Source organism: Periplaneta americana, chromosome 16 (genome assembly GCF_040183065.1).
Source record: "Periplaneta americana isolate PAMFEO1 chromosome 16, P.americana_PAMFEO1_priV1, whole genome shotgun sequence".
Taxonomy (NCBI): Eukaryota; Metazoa; Arthropoda; class Insecta; order Blattodea; family Blattidae; genus Periplaneta; species Periplaneta americana.
The window spans coordinates 123,024,754-123,045,333 of NC_091132.1; the positions used below are offsets into that span (position 1 = coordinate 123,024,754).

The following is a 20,580-nucleotide window of genomic DNA, read 5'->3' on the forward strand; positions in this document are numbered from 1 at the left end:
TCATATTTTCCATATTGTATTTTCTCTAGAATTACTTTCATATTTTGATATGTCTCTTTCATATCAGCGGCATGCGCTACAGGTATTGATGGAAGTTCATTGCCAATATGTAGCAGCACAGCCTTCAAACTAACTTTAGACGAATCTATGAATAGTCGCCACTCATCTGGCCAGTGTTGAAGCCCAAGAGTTTCCATAACTGAACAAATATCATTACAGAACACAATACCATTTTCTTCAGAGAAGCAGTCCTTGAAATCTCTATGGCGGCCACGATAACTACATATTCTTACGTCTTTTTGGAGTAGATTCCACCCTTTGAGTCTGGAAGCTAAACCTTCAGCTTGCTGTTTAGACAGATTTAAATCCCGAATCAGGTCATTAAGGTTTTTCTGATTGGGAAAGTATGGTTCTGATGAACAGGTATTGGCTTCAAATGTAGGATCCTTTTTATTTTCATCTGAAGCATTTTCAGTTTCAGTTAGGTCAGAATCAGAGTTATTACCTAAGGTCGTATCGGCATATACTGGTACCTACAGGGAACTGTTCATTGTGAAAGACAGGTCTTATTGCAGATTTCAAATTAGGATAGTTAACTGTATGTTTTGTTTTAGATGTGATTCCTGTAATATTTGTCAAACAGAAATAACAATCATTTAAATGATCCTTCGGTTCCCTCCAAATCATAGGAATTGCAAATGGCATATGATGTGTACCCTTTTTCCATCCAGTCAGCAATCTAACACATGAAACACAGCATGTATTTGGGGCCCAGCTCTTATTAAAATCACCAGCCTGACAGCCAAAGTAAAGTTGATAACACTTCTTTACAAGTGGGGTCAAATGTCGCCTCTGAGACTTGAAGGTCAGCTCACCACAAATATAGCAGAAACTGTCTACATGATTTACACACTTTCTTGGCATGATGAACAACACTAAGCACTAAAACACGACATACACAATACACTTCCGAAAAGAAAGGAAGCAAATATTTCACTACTGAACAAACTCACGGCCAGCTCGATACTGACACATCACAATGCCAGATGAACAGGTCTGAGCATGTCCAAACATGAATGAACCTGCACAGGATTGTTTTATGGTGCTTCAACATAATATTACAAGCCATTTCCTTAAATACAGCTTGGATAAAATCGCTACATATGAGGTAACGGTTCCTATGACAGGTCAAAGAAAACGCTAAAATCCGATTTTAAAAAGTAGCTGTCACTAAAAAAACTGTGCCTGATGGAAAAATTCTGACTACATATCTGAATTCAGTATGAAAAACTGCACTAGAATCACTAATCAGATTTCTTGTGAAGAAAACCTTGTCGACCAGTGTAATCACAGAAATGCTTACGTTAATAAGCACACATCTTCTCTTTACTGCGGATGCAGTGCTAATATTAAATGCTGAAGTAGTGATTGCAGCTAATTGTTTTCACTGCAAATATATCTCGATATAATAATGCGGCTTGTAACATATTTATGTTCCCTGGCAGCCATGATTCACGCTGTAACAGGACGTTAAGGATTTAACTGCGGGAGTATGCTATGTTAATTTAACAGTGGGTTTAACATGATGTTAGCAGTAACAACAGTTGATGAAACATCTCTTCCGTTAAGTTTACTGTTAAACTGCCTTAACGACATGTTAAATATTTAACAAAGGTTGGTGAATGATCGGGTTGAAGAAGAAAACCAAATAATTATTATAACATAGCCTAATAGCTATTTAAATCAAACCTTTAATGAGCATAAATTCTTAAGATAAAATATTAATATGCTCTAGGTGCTTTGATACAATTAATGCATAATGTAATAAGAGGCACTAGGTACAGTCATAAAAAATTAATTCACATATAAAAACAAAAGTTCATTAGCTGTTGAAATTTTAGTAGGTTATTTTACTACGCTGTACAAACATCTCAGATTATTTAGCGTCTGAATGAGATGAAGGTGATAATGACAGTGAAATGAGTCCGGGGTCCAGCACCGAAAGTTACCCAGCATTTGCTCGTATTCTGTTGAAATTATAGGCTTACTTCCTCTTATAAGGGACCTTCTGAAATATTCCTTCTTCAGCAACTAAATTACATTAAAGGATGTATTCTTATAGGATAAGGAAGTTAAAATCTAACGACATGGAAGAAATACCAGTGTGTTTGAAAACATTCATTTCCTTGCATGGGATCTCTTACAAGCGCGCTCAGGTACTATAGAACTCTCTCAAGTCTACAGGTATGCCACCTAAAGAACAACGAGGAAAACATCATAATCATCACAACAAAAACCTGATGATGTCTTCGAAAGTGTGCTCAACCATATTAAATCATTCAAGGGAAGGAAAAGCCATTACGGTCAGTCAAAAAGTGATCGAATATATCTTTCCAACAATCTCAACATTAAAAAAGTGTATGAAAATATGTCCCATGAATACTAAACAAAGATTTTCAACACCAGATTTAACATATCATTCGGTTATCCAAGCCGTGAAATTTGCAGTACTCGTACATGTGACAAGTTTCAGGCTGATCTCGAAGTTTAGGAAAATAAACTCTCTGATAACATTGTGTCTTTTCCTCCTGTACGTGAACGTATACTATACACTCGTATACTCATAGAATAACACTGTATTCGCTTTGTTCTGTGTTTACGGCTAGGTCCGGTCTGCCTTCTAAGCTTCATGCAACAATGACATATGACGCTGAATGTTCCGGCAACTCTATTCATCCTTTTTGCCTTGTACAGAACAAATATAAGCAATAAATCTTGAATACAAGTAAAATTTAATAGATATCTATTTAGTATCTATATTAATCCAAGTAAATGTAACATCGCGAAAGATTGGAGCTGCTCTTATGGAAAATGTTGAAAAGATATTAAGACAAAATCCTGGACGGGATACAGCACTGATGTCAAAGCAAGCGCATTTTTCTGACATTGACGTCGTGCGCGGGCATTAAGCGCTAAGTATGGAAAGAGGAAGGGTTGTGTATATGAACAAGCAGACTGTTCGATTAAGAAAACAGTGGTGCACAAACTTCAAACGGAACGTGAAATTTTATGTCGTTATTTTTGTATGGCTTCTTTCTGTTTGATATTATCTATATTGTCTGTAAAACAAAAGTACTAACACCAATTTCTTAATATTGCAGTTGTGTTTTAAATGTTAATAACATAATCAAGAGTTAAGAAGGAATATTCACAAAAATTCCATAGTCGTACAACTATAGTGTACTAAATGGATGAAATAGGCTACATCATTCATAAAAAAAGTGATATCCCCCCCCCCAAAAAAAAAGAGATTGAGTATGACATGATAAGTTAGAATTGATATTGATGGTACCTTTAGCCTTATAAAAGTAATAAATAAACTATCGAAACAATATTACAGTACAAAGCAAAGTTACCTAAGTGCTGTATATGTTTTAAGTGTAACTAATATTCCACAACAAACTCTTATCGCATTATGCTTTTACGGTGATATTGGTGAGCAACTTCCTATCACCAGAATATTAAATTATTTTCTCGAAATGTGCTGAAGCTATAGAGCTTACATCTTTACAACACATGGGCACGTATCTTTTGCTTATGATGTAACAGTAGTTGCTTTGTTAATTCATTTTCTTACAAACAATTTCCATGCGACTATTTTCAAAATTTTCAATACATCATCGTCAGTAATAGGACGTATTTACGATATATTAGATTTACGAAAACATTCCGTAAGGCTACTAAATAAATAGGCCTATATCTGAAACTTTCACTTTCCTATACGAAAAGTTGAGAAAATATTTCTTTTTAATAAAAAAATCAAACTTGTGAAAATTGAGCATTAAAATTGAAACTTACATTCTTATAATGCATTTATACTTCTCAGACAAATCTAAAAATTAACATGGATACAGTTTTAATAAATTCTCTTCCCTCTATCTATTGAATCTCTGCTGGCCATCCCTGAATATAGCTCGACCAAGCGGCATATACACTGACATCATTTTATTTTTACTAACATTTTTAATATTAACCTGGCTATACCTTTAGAGAACCGGAAAACCCGTTCGCTACACCCTTCGATGATACTGGCGTAAAACACAAACACATCACTCTACTAGGTATAGGAGGGAAGAAAAGTACTTCATCCATTTACGTAAACTAGGAAATATCGCGATTTTGAGTTCGATAATTTTCATAAGGATTTTTATTGAATCAAAATGCAGTACTGCATTAAGAATGAGTGTTTTTGCTCACGAACTGAGCTATCCATGCGAACGTGTTCATTATGTAGTGTATATTATACTGTCTACAGCACATTAGCGTACAATATAGAGAATAATGAAGTTCAATTGAAAAATAATCATAAAATGGATATTTAAACACATTTTTGAAGATGGTAGCCATTCATTTCGATAGCCTACAGGCTTCAGTTCTTTTGTGCATATTATCGCACTATAGACTATTGCATCTAATTCCAATTACCAGTTTCGTCCTTCGTACTAGTAACTCATTTTGGAATAATTCTGTACCTACTCTATAAAAGAGTACCTTATGTAATCTAAATTCAATCTTCATTTCTGCCCGACCCGCATAGATAAAATTACTCGGACATGCTATCTACTCTCCGTCCAAGTGATTATGCCGCAGGATCGTAGAAAGAAGTGAAATCACGTGACAGTTAATTACTTAACGAGGCCCTTTTATTTAAGTTATTTTAAACAGTTGTATAATATTACGTAAACGTCCAATTCCTAACAGAAATTAATGTTTTCAGAAAAGAACTAAGACAGCCCTGCTTTTACAGAGGGTCGTGCAGAAGCAGGTGGGGGAAATCGGGATGTGACGTAGGCAAACGGACAGTACCTGTGCGAAAATATGATTCAATATTAAAAGTTCTTTCGTCACTGGAAAACGCGAACATATTTCTGGAATGTACTATACTCAGTAACTCAGTGCTGTTTACTATAAGCGGCCTTGATTGTCTGGAAAACAGTTGAAATTTCATTAGTAGAAGGGGTGGGAGTGAATTACATTCAAAAACTCAGGTACAATAAAAATTGAAGTAAAAATAAAATGATGTCCCTGTACTACCTCTTTCGTCTGTCTCTTTCCTTTCCGCTGTAAAGCGCTCAGCCTCTCCTGAGCTCTAAAGCGCGCGCTTACTCCTACGGGCATCAATTGACATGACTGGGATACAGTAATGACAAAAATGACAATAGCGGCTGTACTACGTGGATAGGTGCAGGAATTGGAGAGATTGAAGCCATATCAGATTACTTGTTTCAATATGTTCCACTAACGTCTTGTGAGAATTAAATAGCATATTCTACATTACATTTTAAGAACATTCTTAGTGATAGAAGAACATCCTTTGCAATGGAGAATTTAGAAAAATATATTGTTGTGCATTATTTTCTCGACGACAGTAGCATTACGCATTGCAAAGGGCATAAGAAAGATTAATTTGAAAATAATAATTGAATTATAATAAATGCCTATTAATGGCCTATTGTGTATTTTTAGTGCCCATTTAGAATTTAGAATTTAGCCTATAACAAACCTTGAGTGTAAGGTCTCCTGCACGTAGGCAGGGTAGCTCTGATTCACTCTTTAGGTGAGCTAGCCTTGTTCTCTTGTCCATCGTGTCTCGTGTTGGGTATGAAGCACTTTCACTGGTTTACGGTCACTATTCACTGATTCTGCCGCGCACTTTGCATCATTTCTCTATTCACATATTCATTCGCGTTGCTGCTGGCACTTCAGAACACATTTCACTTTTCACCGATTGATGTTTCTTTCGACAGTTTTTTCACGTTGATCTGCTTCTTGTGCGCCTAATCCACTGCTTCCCCGCTCTCTTTTGAATGTATCCGCCTATTTGGTTCTCTGTCTTCCTGCACTCCACTTCCCTATCCTGGGGTTCCACATGGTCACTGGGTGTCACGCATCCTAGCTACGTGGCATCCCCATTTCCATTTGAGTTCGTCTTCAATCTGTACTCCCATATAAATCCCTATTTCAAACATTTTTACTGAATTTTTACCTACCTATTTTCATGTTTAGTGCCTACAAGTCACAGCTTTAGTTATTATCAGAGCTGCGACAAATTCTAGTTTGGCATCAAGTTGCATGCACTTCGACCATGCAATTTAAAAGCAAGCAACGACGCTGTGGTACGTCACGTAAACAATGATACTCAATTCAGATACACAACTAGCATATTATATTGGACATCATAGTAATTGAACGAACTACAAATCTAGTTCGAACAATTGTAAGTACGGTTGAAATAATATTCTATTAGCGGACGATTCTATGTAACACAATATGTATTGATTACATTACATGCATGAGACAAATAAAATGCAAATGTATTGCAGTGTATAACCATGTATTTATGAAGTATATCGAAATTGAAGCTTCGTCTTCTGTTTTTAAGTAATTTTTATATACTGAAAAACTTCTCTCCATATCACTTGAAGTAGTAGGCGCAAAAAGATAATATTGGGCATCACGGGTAGACGAAGATATTCATTTTTTTTTGCAACATTTTAAAATATTTCGAATACTACACAATGCAGAATATCCAGGATTATTTTCAACAATGGTTTTCAATTTATGCTGCACCCTGGAACTGCTCTACTGATTTTCGTAGACAAGTCTTCTATAAGCCTGAGGGCATCAGGCATTTGCATATTTGTCGATTCGGGGATCATCAGTGTGGTTTTAGGTGTAATAGATCAACTATTGATCAGATATTTTGTATTCGACAGATAGTGGAGAAAAAATGGGAGTACAAGGGTACAGTGCATCAGTTATTCATAGATTTCAAAAAGTTATATGACTCGGTTAAGAGAGAAGTATTATATATTCTTATTGAATTTGGTATTCCCAAGAAACTAGTACGATTAATTAAAATGTGTCTAAGTGAAACTTACATCAAAGTCCGTATAGGTAAATTTCTGTCAGATGCGTTTCCAATTCACTGTAGGCTGAAGCAAGGAGATGCACTATCACCATCTATCACCTTTACTTTTTAACTTTGCTCTAGGGTATGCCGTTAGGAAAGTCCAGGATAACAGAGAGGGTTTGGAATTGAACGGGTTACAGCAGCTGCTTGTCTATGCGGATGACGTGAATATGTTAGGAGAAAATCCACAAACGATTAGGGAAAACACGGAAATTCTACTTGAAGCTAGTAAAGAGATAGATTTGGAAGTAAATCCCCAAAAGACAAAGTATATGATTATGTCTCGTGACGAGAATATTGTACGAAATGGAAATACAAAAATAGGAAATTTATCTTTTGAAGAGGTCGAAAAATTCAAATACATGGCAGCAACAGTAACAAATATAAATGATACTCGGGAGGAAATTAAACACAGAATAAATATGGGAAATACCTGTTATTATTCGGTTGAGAAGCTTTTATCATCCAATCTGCTGTCAAAAAATCTGAAAGTTAGAATTTATAAAACAGTTATATTACCGGTTATTCTTTATGGTCGTGAAACTTGGACTCTTACTTTGAGAGAGGAACATAGGTCAAGGGTGTTTGAGAATAAGGTTCTTAGGAAAATATTTGGGGCTAAGAGCGATGAAGTTACAGGAGAATGGAGAAAGTTACACAACACAGAACTGCACACATTGTATTCTTCACTTGACATAACTAGGAAAATTAAATCCAGACGTTTGAAATGGGCAGGGCATGTAGCACGTATGGGCGAATCCAGAAATGCGTATAGTGTGTTAGTTGGGAGGTCGGAGGGAAAAAGACCTTGGGGAGGCCGAGATGTAGATAGGAAGATAATATTAAAATGGATTTGAGGGAGGTGGAATATAATGATAGACAATGGATTAATCTTGCTCAGGATAGGGACCAATGGCGGGCTTATGTGATGGCGGCAATGAACCTCCGGGTTCCTTAAAAGCCAATAAGTATATGTTTAATGATTTTAGATAAGTTATGAAAATCGTTTGTTGTCCAAGTTCGTCAGAATTCTGTGATTTTGCAAGCCTTATTGCGTAACTCTCTTCACTATTAAGTACATTGATGGATTTTGCAACCTTCTTTTAATGTTCAGCGTAATAAACTGCAGCGTTTAGTCAACTCCCTCATCGTGTTACAACGGACTGCGGAGGTAAAGGCACTCCTGATGCAATTTCTTTGAACTTTACCAACCTGCTTGGGACCTTCAATAATATTATTTCACACTTGATATAAAACTGTCTACATTGCTATAGCTCGAGCGAATTACCTCAACTACACGATGTAATGCATAAGCCAAACACGTGACATGGATATTTATTCGAAGTGTCTTACCTGCTTTTAACATATAATGCGCCATCAATTACGAATAGGAGTATATTCTCATGTTTTATTCCTTCTGGCCATAAAACTGCAACGAATCTTCAAATAGTTTTATAATAGTTGCATGATTCACCTTTTGCAGAACTTGGGAGGTCGACAAAAACTTCTTGCCCGGTCGGTCTGGTAAATGTATGCCTACAAGTTTATTACTTTAGCAATATACTTCCCAGCAACATCTGTACTTTATTTGGTAGATATCCACAGTTTATGTACTCCTGCACTTTGCCTTATGTGCGATACAACTTCTTCATAACATTTTGGAATATAATACTACCGAAGAGTTGATCGAGAAGACAACTCTCGATTTATGTACTTTTTCATATATTGCTTGAAATGTAGGTTTTCTAATTTATATAATGGAATATCAGCACGTATCATCATTTGACATGTCTTGAAAAAACTCGGCTGGTGTAATTGAAGTTGAATGTTACGCACACGGTTCTTCATCTTTGCTTTGTGGCTTCACATTCTGTTTATGTATGTATTTATTTACACTGGAAGTGGGCAAGCACCCGGTGGCAGTGGTATACACAATATAAACAATACACAATAAAATTAAAATACAAGATACAATTATACAATACACAATACAATTATATACACAATACAATAAGAATACACAATACAATTTAACACAATAATTAAAATTAATAATTAAACATAAAATAACCTAATTTTACAATAAAACCTACATATTATAGGCCCTACATAAGTTTCAATAGTCTTTCACTTTACTCTCATCTCACTCACTGTAGTGGCACTACGACGCATTTCACTGACACTATAGAACACATTTCATTGATGCTATAAATTATCACTGATCGGAACTATTCACTGCACTGTAAAACCATAACTTCACTGACTCACCTCGCTTCACTGATACAACAATTAAAATAAGACAAATAATTACACCCTTATGCATACTTATAAACAGAACTACATTTAAGCTAAAAATTTCTAGTCTAAGACCATCTTACATGCTATTTTTAAATAATTTACAATTCAAACCAAGGGAGTAACTCGTCAGGCTAAATAAAAACAGGTCACCTTAAAAAAATAAATGTTAAATGTCACCTTAATTTTAATTTGCACTTTATACATAACTTTTCAAGTTATTCTTGAATCTCCTTAAGGAAGGCCAGCCCTCAAAGACCGCTGCAGGTAGGTCATTCCAATCATTTATGTTTTTCTGTACTAAAATATCTTACATAATTTATAAAATAGGTCTACCTTTTCTAACTTTTGGCCAATTTTGGAGAAATATTGACTGCCAAATTCGTCAATAAGCATGTTCACTGTCATAATACGAGCTGATTTTTTCATCCTGTACATCACTTCATTTACTGTATCGATGCACTACCATTCACTGCGAAAGAGATGTCTATACTGGTACTGTACAATGTATACCTACCTCGTCCGTCCACCCACCGCAGTAACCCCTCCTCCTGCTTTGCCTTGCTACCCCAAGCCATACATACGCTGATATCTTGTCTAGACAGATTTTGTCGCAGCTCTAATTATTATAGATCAAAAGCGACTGCTGAAGAAATAGTATGCACATTATCCCTTGATCGAGCGTGGGAAGGTTTATAATGTTGCGCAGTATGGAAAATAAAACTGGCTGACGAGACATCGAGGTTACAGCGTTAGTATACAGCCAGGGTTACCAGATTTTAGATGTACCAAAGAGGGGCATCTTTTATCCATCATATAATACAGCACTTACTTTTGTCTTAAAAAAAAAAAGAATAAAAATTATCCCTCTACGTATGTGCAGTTAGTGACTAGTATGAATCTCAAAATTGCAATTTTAATAAAAGTCAAAACAATATTTATCTGGCTGTAAGTTACATCACATTTCTCTGGCGTCCTTTTGAAGGTCTTGTGGCAATAATATGTTTTTGTAAAATTATTAAATTAATGGTTTAATAGTAGTTCTGTCTCATAGTTTTCCCCAGCTGTTTATTATTAACAATAAAGCACAAATTCCAAAAGATGGATCACGTCTGACAAAATATTTAATTTTCAGTGTTTATTAATTGGTTACAATGACATAACATTTATTGATATCTAAATTCACATTTTATTTTGTGCCTTAGCATACTACTGCTCAAAACTCATAATTTAACATGCAGTATACATTTACAGATTTTATATAGGCCCTACATATTTATCACTGGAGTTTAGCATTTTCAACAAAGTTTTTTCCATTCTCTGTGCCACGCATTTCTGATGAACGTCTCTTTTTAAATGTTTAGAAATATCATTTTCACCACTCAATTCGCTGCTACAAACCTTACACTTGCCAAAATATTCGTTTTTTTCCAATGTTAAAAAACAAAAATTTTCTGTAGTAATGTCACGAGAGGTCTGAGATATGCCGATAAATCCACGAGCGAAGCGAGTGGATTTATCTAGGAACTCTCAGACCTCGAGTGACATTTATTAGGACTATTTCGTGAATAAAATAAAAATTTAAATAATATATCCCTAAAATTCGATGACAAAATGCTAATAATTGTATATTTACGAATACTTAACCTATTCAGACATTGTGAAGTTGAAATAGATGAATATCGATTACTGCAATAAAGAAATTCGATGTTATTATTCAGTAATGCCAATTGCGAAAAGCGAAATACAGGTTTAACAATGTTAATTACATGTACTGCACTTTTCTCTTATTACAATATAAATACATTTTCATTACCTGCTGAAATCATGATTTAATTAAAAATTTTATAATATAATTACAGTAACCTGATTAATACATTAATTAAATGAAGAATTGTTGAAAACGTAGTTATCTAATGTGAATGAAGGAATGTAATTTTTTCAGATAGCCTACAATGGACATGGAATTGGAAGATGAAGATGTATTTTATAGGCTACAGTTATAGGTTAGATTACATGTGGGAGCGGGACCAATGTCAACTATGCCTTATTTCAACCGTTACTACGTGCTACAGGAAGCATTTTTATAGCTCGACAAACGCATTCTCGCTGTAGTGTGTGACGGAACTAAGACTACATCTACACAGTTCAATATTCCAATCGCGTATGCGTGCAATCTGGGAAGAATATGAAAGAATCAAGTTTAAAACGTACGTTAAATTAAGGTGCATGAAGATTTTATGTCTACATGGTGCGCCGTTTTGAACGTCTTCACTGCGTAAATATATTAATTAATATTAAATATGAATCTTGCATTCATTGCTTTAAAGTTGAAAGAAAAGTTTAACCGTGTAGTTGCATCTTAATGTATTCATGATCACCGATTTACGGGGGAACAGTTGGCGACAATGACTAAACAAAAGAACGACCATGCGATAAATTGATAGCGATAAATCTAGCTGCAAAAATTATCGCAAAGTGTGACTGTGATTGGTTGGAATTCAAAATTTCATTACCCTTCATTGGTCGAAAATGGAATGACGTCATATAAACGAAATAGTCAATGTAATTTATTTATTTAGGCCTAGAAGAAAATAGTTACTAGATAACCATAAGATCATACAAGTGATGTTAATTTTCTAAAGGAGAGACTTTTTGCGTCCCGCCTCGAATCGAAGCAGGACTCGGAATTTTTATATTAAAATCGGGACATGTCCCGCCAAATCGGGACATCTGGCAACCATGTATACCGCTGACTTCTATTCACAGCAGTTAATTTTAATTTGTGTGGCAATACACTACACATTATAACAGGGCATCTTAATTCACGTATGATACGTATTTATATTATGAAGAAATCCTGCTATATTTCCATCAGTCGACAATTTCAGCACTTATTGTAAGGTAATACAATAAAATTACATCTGTAATGTAAGGTATAAGTCGCAAGATTTTATTGCCGAGGCACAGAATCACCGTTAAGCGGACTGTTACTTGCCCATGTTACTTTTCAAATTGCGCCTAGAAACTTATTTCTACGTTTATGCACGTTGTTTTAATCGAGCTGTATTTCTATGTACTTTTTATATCACGCTGACATTGAATTGAATAATTAGAAGAACGAGATAGCTTAAATAGGCCTATACTGTGAATCATATTAATAAGAGACTAGTAATAGACAGTTCATATTCAATACTCCATACTCCATTGGTGAAATTCGGAACACCGTGATGCCATCAGATTGCTCAGCGCTGAGATTCGGAATACGCTCTATGAAAAGATTCGAAGAGAACGTCAGGATGTAGACCTTCGGCTCCTCCCTCCTACCAATAATGCATAACACAATGTCAATACGGCGGTTGCTGTCATCTGCGATACAACGACCTTTTTTGTTGATTTTCGAGTTTCGTTATTTTTTTTCTGGTTATTATATGCTTATTTAAGTTGTGTTAACTCTCGCTAAGTGGTTTTATATTTTATTTTATCAGTCTTAGTATGTACTTTATTATTGTTAAGAATTTGTTTTATTATTATTAATAATTAATTTATTAATTAATTATAGTCCCGTCGCTCTTATTTCCGGCAGCCAATCACGTTGCAGGTCGGCTACATTTAAATGTAGACCTATGCGTCTTGTAATTCGCTGATGATGACGTTATACATTTCCTAAGGCTCGATAAATAATATAATCAACCGCCATTTTGGCTCTTTCGTTGGCGTTCGCAGAAAGCATACGAAAACGTTATTTGCCGCTCAATTATTTGCTCAATTGCAGTGCGTTTGATTTATTATCATAGGAGTTACGACATGATCATGTTTAACGGTGTGGCAAATAGACTCCTCGTCTGGTAGCTCGGCAACGAAAGAACAAAAATGGCGAACGATACTACCTACCTAGACTTTATAGAGCCTTCACTTCCTAAGACGTAAGCAAAGAGAAGGAGTCACGCCGGGAATAAGAGCGTCGCGACTATAATTTGTATTACTATCTTTGTATTATCTCCGTCACGGTTATTGTTATTATTATTATTATTATTATTATTATTATTATTATTATTATTGATATTATTATTATTGTTACTGTTATTTCTATCATCAACATTATTTTTGATATCTGTAAAATTTATGTAGACTCTACTGGACTGTACCCGAGCACGAGCATATGCTCATTTCGGGTATCTATTTATATGTACCATTTCAATTGTAAATTGTGAATAAATTTGAATTTGAATTTACTGCTGTGAATAATAACATCCGTAATAGCAGATCAAATACTTATGGATGCTGATGTGTTGTAGCATATGTGTTACGGTTGTGGTGCTCAACGTACATTTCCGGTCGCCACAGACTCACAAGATGGCGCCTTGGGTGAAGAGAGTTTTCATACACATCTTACCAAGATTGCTGGTTATGCGGCGCCCTCAGTATCAATTCGAGACCAACAGGTAATGTATTACAGTTAATCGTCTACCTTACAATTTTTAAAAAGTAAACGGGAAATGGTTGAGGCGTTTCAGACATACAGTATTAGTAGAGCCTGGACTTACGTATGAATAAGCCTTTTTGGTTATTTCATTTCATTTATTATATTCCATAGATCTTACATTAGTAATGAAGCTTTAAGATGTGGAACAAGTCAAAATATTACAAAATTACAATTACAATTTTTATAAATGTTTACAATTTTTACAATATTTTACAATTTTTACAGTTTTACAACTTTGCAATTTTCTACAATTTTTTATAATTTTATTTATTTATTTATTTATTTATTTATTTATTTATTTATTTATTTATTTATTTATTTATTTATTCTGGTGTAGTTAAGGCCATCAGGCGTTCTCTTCCACAACACCAGGAATACAAATACAATAATACAAATAAACAGAAAAAATACACTATATACAAAGTAAAGCTACACAAGAAATAAAGAGAGAGAAAAAAACACTATAAACAAAGTAAAGCCACACAAAAATATACACAGGTTGCAGTCACACAAACTTTAAATGAGTATTATAATTAATTATTATATCCTAACTAATTAACTAACATAAACAAGAAACTTGCTATTTTAATCTAGATTAAAAAAGAAAATGAAAAAAAAAAACACACAAATCAATACTTCTAGCAATACCTAAAAAACATTAACTAAGACAACATTTTCCAATTTAATTTTGAATTGTGATAAAGTCCGGCAATTTTTTACAATATTTTGGCGAGATGTAGTGACATGAGGTGAGGCCCGAGGATTCGCCAAAAGATTACCTGGCATTTTCCTTATGGTTGGGGAAAACCTCGGAAAAACCCAACCAAGTAATCAGACCTCGTGAGGCCGAGGACTCGCCATAATTGTTTGGTTCTCAATGTTAAGCACTTAATAACCTATAATTTCATTATATTTTGGTCTGATTATCATTATTATTATTATTATTATTATTATTATTATTATTATTATTATTATTATTATTACATTATTATTTTATTGGTTTGTACGGAAGATAAAAGGAACTGTTAGTGTAATATGTTAATTGTGTATTACGTATGTATTATATTATATTATATTATATTATATTATATTATATTATATTATATTATATTATATTATATTATATTATATTATATTATATTATATCATGTTATATTATATTATATTATATTATATTATATTATATTATATTATATTATATTATATTATATTATATTATATTATGTTTGTTTATAGCAATGTAGTAATTTTCTATCATACTGGCTAAGTGAAAGGGAAGGCCGAATGGCCTTAATTTTCGAGTTAATTGTGTTCGCGGTAAAAACCAACAGCTGAAAAATGAGATCGATCCACATTCTAGTATATACAGTCACGAAGCTTGAGTTGTGAGGTTGCTAGGAACAATAGACTGTGCCGGTACTATTTCGCATTGTCTGTAATGAGGCGATATTAGCGAATCTAGTGGTTAGCAACTATCTATGGATGCATATTTACTACGTATTGAGCTTCGTGACTGTATATACTAGACTGTGATCGAACTATTTGGCGAATATTACGCTTAATGATAACAATAGTCCAACGTCAAAACGAATGAACAGCGTTATTTTACGCTTCCGTTTCGCTTTACTTTACTTCTGTCTTTACGCGGACTTATATTTCTTAAAGTGTTCCTTGATTTCACGTTCTGCTTATAATGATGACGACGACGACGACGACGATGAAATTGCACTGGGTGTCACTGGGATTTGAACTTCTTTCTCCAGCGCAGGAAGTCGACACGTCTCTCTGATCCACTAACTATGCAACAAAATTGATAAACGTTTTGATTTTTTTGGATATAAAGAATGATCCATAGACTCACAGAATATCTCGCTTCCACCACGTTAATGTCATGTCTATGGATAGTATCCTTCTTTAACGCGACAAAATGATATTTGTTCGATTTTGTTATACTGGTTCTGGAATGGTAAACTTAAAGTGCAAACCAGTGACGTGAAAAATTTGAAAACATTCCATCAAGTGGAAGCACAGATACGACACGCTACCTCGGCGCGCCAAGTGTAGTGCATAAACCCCCTGAAGTGAAGTGAAGAGGCGAGACAAGACAACTTCTCAGTTCTCAGAGCTGCCTGACTGACGCGAAAACTTTGCGCCAAGTTCGGAAACCATAACAGCGTTGCCTTAACACTGAAAGAATATTCCCTCGCAGCTAAATTATAAGCCAGGCCTACAGATTAAGTACCAGTAGCGGGAAAAATAAATATTTAAACAGGTTAAAAATTCAATAAGCGCGTGCTATACTTACATATTCGACATGATAATAACAACGCCACATCACTCTTATTATGGCTTTAGTTATCGTAAGATGTAACAATGGCCTGCTTGAGCATGCAGTGTTGCCAACTCTGAATTCCATTTACCGCTGCACAAGCTTAAAAAACCGCTAAATTGTAGTTAAAAAAAACTCCAGATTTTTCTTAACACATCACGTCAAGGCGACGAAAAACCAGACTCACCGCATTGTTCAAGGCACAAATGGGACACAAAGCATGGACCGATATCAATGCTAGATTAGCAACACCATCATACTTAGGAAGGACTGATCATATTAGGAAGTTTAAATGTAGAAAACAAAGAACGGACGTGGCAAAATTTTCCTTTGTTAACAGCACAATAGTAGACTGGAACTGCTTACTTGCTGCAATTTTTCAGGGTGGTCCTCAAAATCAATACATTTAAGGAAAGGTTGCGAAGATTAGACTGAAAATTTAATTGGAGATGCAGTGTAATTATTTAAGTTGTGTCATGTAATTAATTGAGTTGATATAATCAATTAAGTTGATATGTAATTAATTAAGATGATATGTAATTTAGTTGATATGTAAATAAATTAAGGTGATATGTAATTAATTAAGATTATATGTAATTAAATTGGTATGTAATTAATTAAGGTGATATGTAATTACCTAAATTGGTAATAGTTGGGTGAAATAGAAGTACTTATAAGTTAGATTTACTTTTGCTTATCGTAGACGTTATTATAGAATAGTTTTTATTTATAGTCCTAGGTTTATTGCATCTATTATTTATAGATTTACGTTTATTTTATTTTATTTCATTTACGTTTTTATTTCATGTAATTGTAATTATTGTATATTATATAGCACTGCCACCGGGTGTATACCCAATTGAGTGTTAATAAATACATACATACATACATACTTCCAAATTTGAAATACAAATTATATGTACAATTTTAGGAATTGGAGAATTTTTTATAAATATACACTAAATTATGGAAAATATGTATTACTTTGGGGCTCTATATTCTATGCAAAATCGTCTTCATCCTCGTACAGGAGGGATGATGTACCGTACAGCCCTGCAACTCACGAGATGATTCTCCTTCATTACCCGACTTATATGCGGCCATTGTACCTAAATATTATGAAAATATTTTTGTGATAAGATACAGTTTTAAAATTATCATTATCATTATTATTATTATTATTATTATTATTATTATTATTATTATTTTAGCTGGCAGAGTTAAGGCCTTAAAGTAAATCAAGAATATACTAGACACTTCGGAAATAATCACATTCACAATCACACCAGTCGGTTCGAAATCTGATTTCACACTGAGCTGGAGACGTGGCTGCCAACAGTGAGTCTGGTGTCTGTGTTACGTAAACTATAATGTGGAATGATAAATTAAATTATATATAATAAATTAAAATAATAATTCAGTTCATTATCTATTCTTTGTGATTAATAGACATCGGATTTTTAGGCACTAAAAATTGCAGTTTTAGGCGCCTAAAATAAGCTCAAAATTTGTAAAATTAGGCTCTATTTTAATGAAAATAGGCATTTTAGGCACATCAAGGTATCATACTTATTTCTTTCACTGAAATTTTTAGTTATACACTAAAATACGCACAAAAAAGTATGTTTAAACATTAAGAAAGAATACTATATTATATTTATAAACAGAGCTGCACAAATTTAATATATTGAAACTAATGAAATAATGATTATTGATATCAAGATTACTCATTTTAAGTTATTGAAATTCAGTTCCATGCTCAGACTTTATTATAATTATCTGCACAGTACACCACCAGAATTTTTTCTAAATTCTCCACAGTTAACCTTTGCCTTTTGTCACAGAGAATCATTTTGAAAGCAGAAAAACTTCTTTCAACCGAAACTGATGTGAGAGGCGCAAATTTTAAATTCGGTACAATAGAAACATCAATACTTACTGGAACATTTACACTTTCCCCCGATATCACTCTTGATACTTTTTCCAACAATGAAAATCCTACATTCTTATTTAATACGTTGTCCCACTTATTTTTAACTTTTTTCCCAGTTTCGCCCAAAGCAGAATGTATATTCACTTGAGCTTCCTTTACTATTGCTATTTGGCTACAAAGAGATTGTTTTTCACGTTCTAATTGTTCAATGCTTGCAGGTATGAAAGAAAAGTTTGATGTTATGTAGGCAATATCGTTTTTCACTCGTGAGTCATTCAGACAATCTTTCACTGCTTTCACACACGCTGCACTATCAGTTTCAGGTAATTTATCAATAACTGTGACACTTCTTTAAAATACTTAGAATAATACACCACTGACTGAATCCAGGTTCCCCATCGTGTAACCACCGGCTGAGGTGGGAGTGGGATATCTGGAAAGTTCTCTCTGAATATTGAAATCCTGGATGGGGCTTTACAAAAACATTTTTTTGTGTTAGAAATAAACGAATTGACAAGAGGAAATTCCTTCCGGATTGTTTCAGAAACCCTGTGAAGGCCATGTGCTAGACAGGTTACACGCGTGAGGTTAGGATAAAATGTTTTAAAAAGTGGAGCTGCAGTAACCATGTATGAGGCAGCATCAGTACAAAACAACAGAACTTTAGAATCGTCTATATTACCTGAGTATAAAGACTGTAGGCCTTTATTTACAAAATAAGCAATGGCTTGGCTATTCACTTTCGAAAGTTCCTTAACACATACGAGGTGTGGAATCGAAGGTCCATCAGGACTAAGTTTTCCTACTACCATATTTGCTATATACCTATTCATAGGATCTGAGATTTCATCCACAGAGACCCATATGTAAGAATCACCTATATCCTCCCGAATGGAAGCTAAAGTTTCATTGTATATTCTGTCTAAGTAATTTTTTCTTAGGGTCGACTCAGATGGGATATTTTGTTTGCAGTATTTTTGTAAAAACTGTCTTAAAACCAGATTTTCAATTGCATTCCAGGGAATGTTAGCAGCAACAAACACTCTGGTTAAATCAGCATAGAAATTGCTGCTGAGATTGGATGAAGTAGGCTGTGTTAGTAAAGTTTGTTGCAGTTGATTTTTCTGCTGAGCTTTAGCCTTATGAGCCGCTCCTTGCACATGCTGCTTTAGGTGGCACTTCTTTTCTTGCGAAATCTAAAAATGTAAAGTAAACTGAATTAAAATAAAATCCTAATTGTTGTATTGCCGTATTTCTATCACAAAGTTAGTGGGTTCGAACAATCAAAATTTTAATGACCTGCAAATACTTTAACTATCGGAATTTAAAAGGTTAAAGTGTAGTGGCAAGGCTATCTCTAGTAAAGGCTGAGGCCTTAGACTTGGCAACGCCGCCTTCGCCGTCGGCCGACGTGCTGTTCTTAGAGAGAGTCTTATCTAAACACGATGGACTGAATGAAGCTGAACTCTTTAGCGATTTAAATATCACATTTCATAATAACGAAATATTATACTGAATATTGCTTTTCTTCAGATTGTGTTCTAATTAAAGAATATGTTGAACCTAATGAAATCAATCATGCATAATATTTACAATGCATTTTATTAGCACTCAAGGGTTGTTTAAATCCCTAAACAGAACAAATACATTGAATACAATTCACATATTAAATCTTTAACATATTCTAACGCCTGGAGGGAAATATTCAAGACAGAATATTAAGTTTTCTTTTGTTGTTGTGTGTCTCAACAGATTGAGTTCTTTTCTTACAATAATTACTCAGAACTATATAGCTAATTGTTTTTTTAGCCTTCTTCACAAACTTCAAACGATCGCTGTCGCAGAAGCATGATTCTTGAATTACATTGGATATTATTACGTCATTCTGGACTGCAATTTCACTTAAGTGGCGAACAACGTCTGTCTGATCACACACAGTCAAAAACCTGCTTTCATATTTAACTGATACAAGAGTTTGTGCAATCCCCACTACATGCTTCCCTATAGACAAAATTATGTAAGACGGCACCGAAAGCCGACCCCTGTTCAGTATTTGGAAATGCTCATCTTGGCAGTCATCATTATTAACTAAAAACTCAGTACAGTAAGTACAATTTACATTTGCAGCGAGCTTGAAACTTACGTAACCACATATGTACAAAAAGCCAGACTCATCAAACTGAATATTTACAAGATAATTCCCTTCTAGAATCTCAAGAAACATTTCATGTTGTGGTACAGCAATAGTTTTACACTCTTTATCATTATCATTACGTTCACTAAGCTCTATGAAGTTCTTTGAGAAGGTAACAGCCCCATATCTCGCGGAACGAAGACCAAGAACATGTTTAATTCTTTTTTTTTTTTTTTCAGCTTCGAGAATTTGAGTAACTGATGAGACCGGAGGGAAAAAGACCTTTAGGGAGGCCGAGACGTAGATGGGAGGATAATATTAAAATGGATTTGAGGGAGGTGGGGTATGATGATAGAGACTGGATTAATCTTGCACAGGATAGGGACCGCTGGCGGGCTTATGTGAGGGCGGCAATGAACCTTCGGGTTCC

At 34.4% G+C, this 20,580-nt stretch overlaps 1 protein-coding gene across 2 annotated transcripts in view; it reads left to right on the plus strand.

The window, feature by feature from the left end:
- Window positions 1-20,580, plus strand: part of nAChRalpha4 (nicotinic acetylcholine receptor alpha4) — a 647,992-nt gene that overhangs the window by 610,987 nt on the left and 16,425 nt on the right. For both annotated transcript variants that reach the window (XM_069812978.1, XM_069812979.1), the window contains exon 7: window positions 13,567-13,713. In XM_069812978.1, coding sequence (XP_069669079.1) covers window positions 13,567-13,713 — 147 coding nt within the window. The remainder of the gene's footprint in view (window positions 1-13,566; window positions 13,714-20,580) is intronic.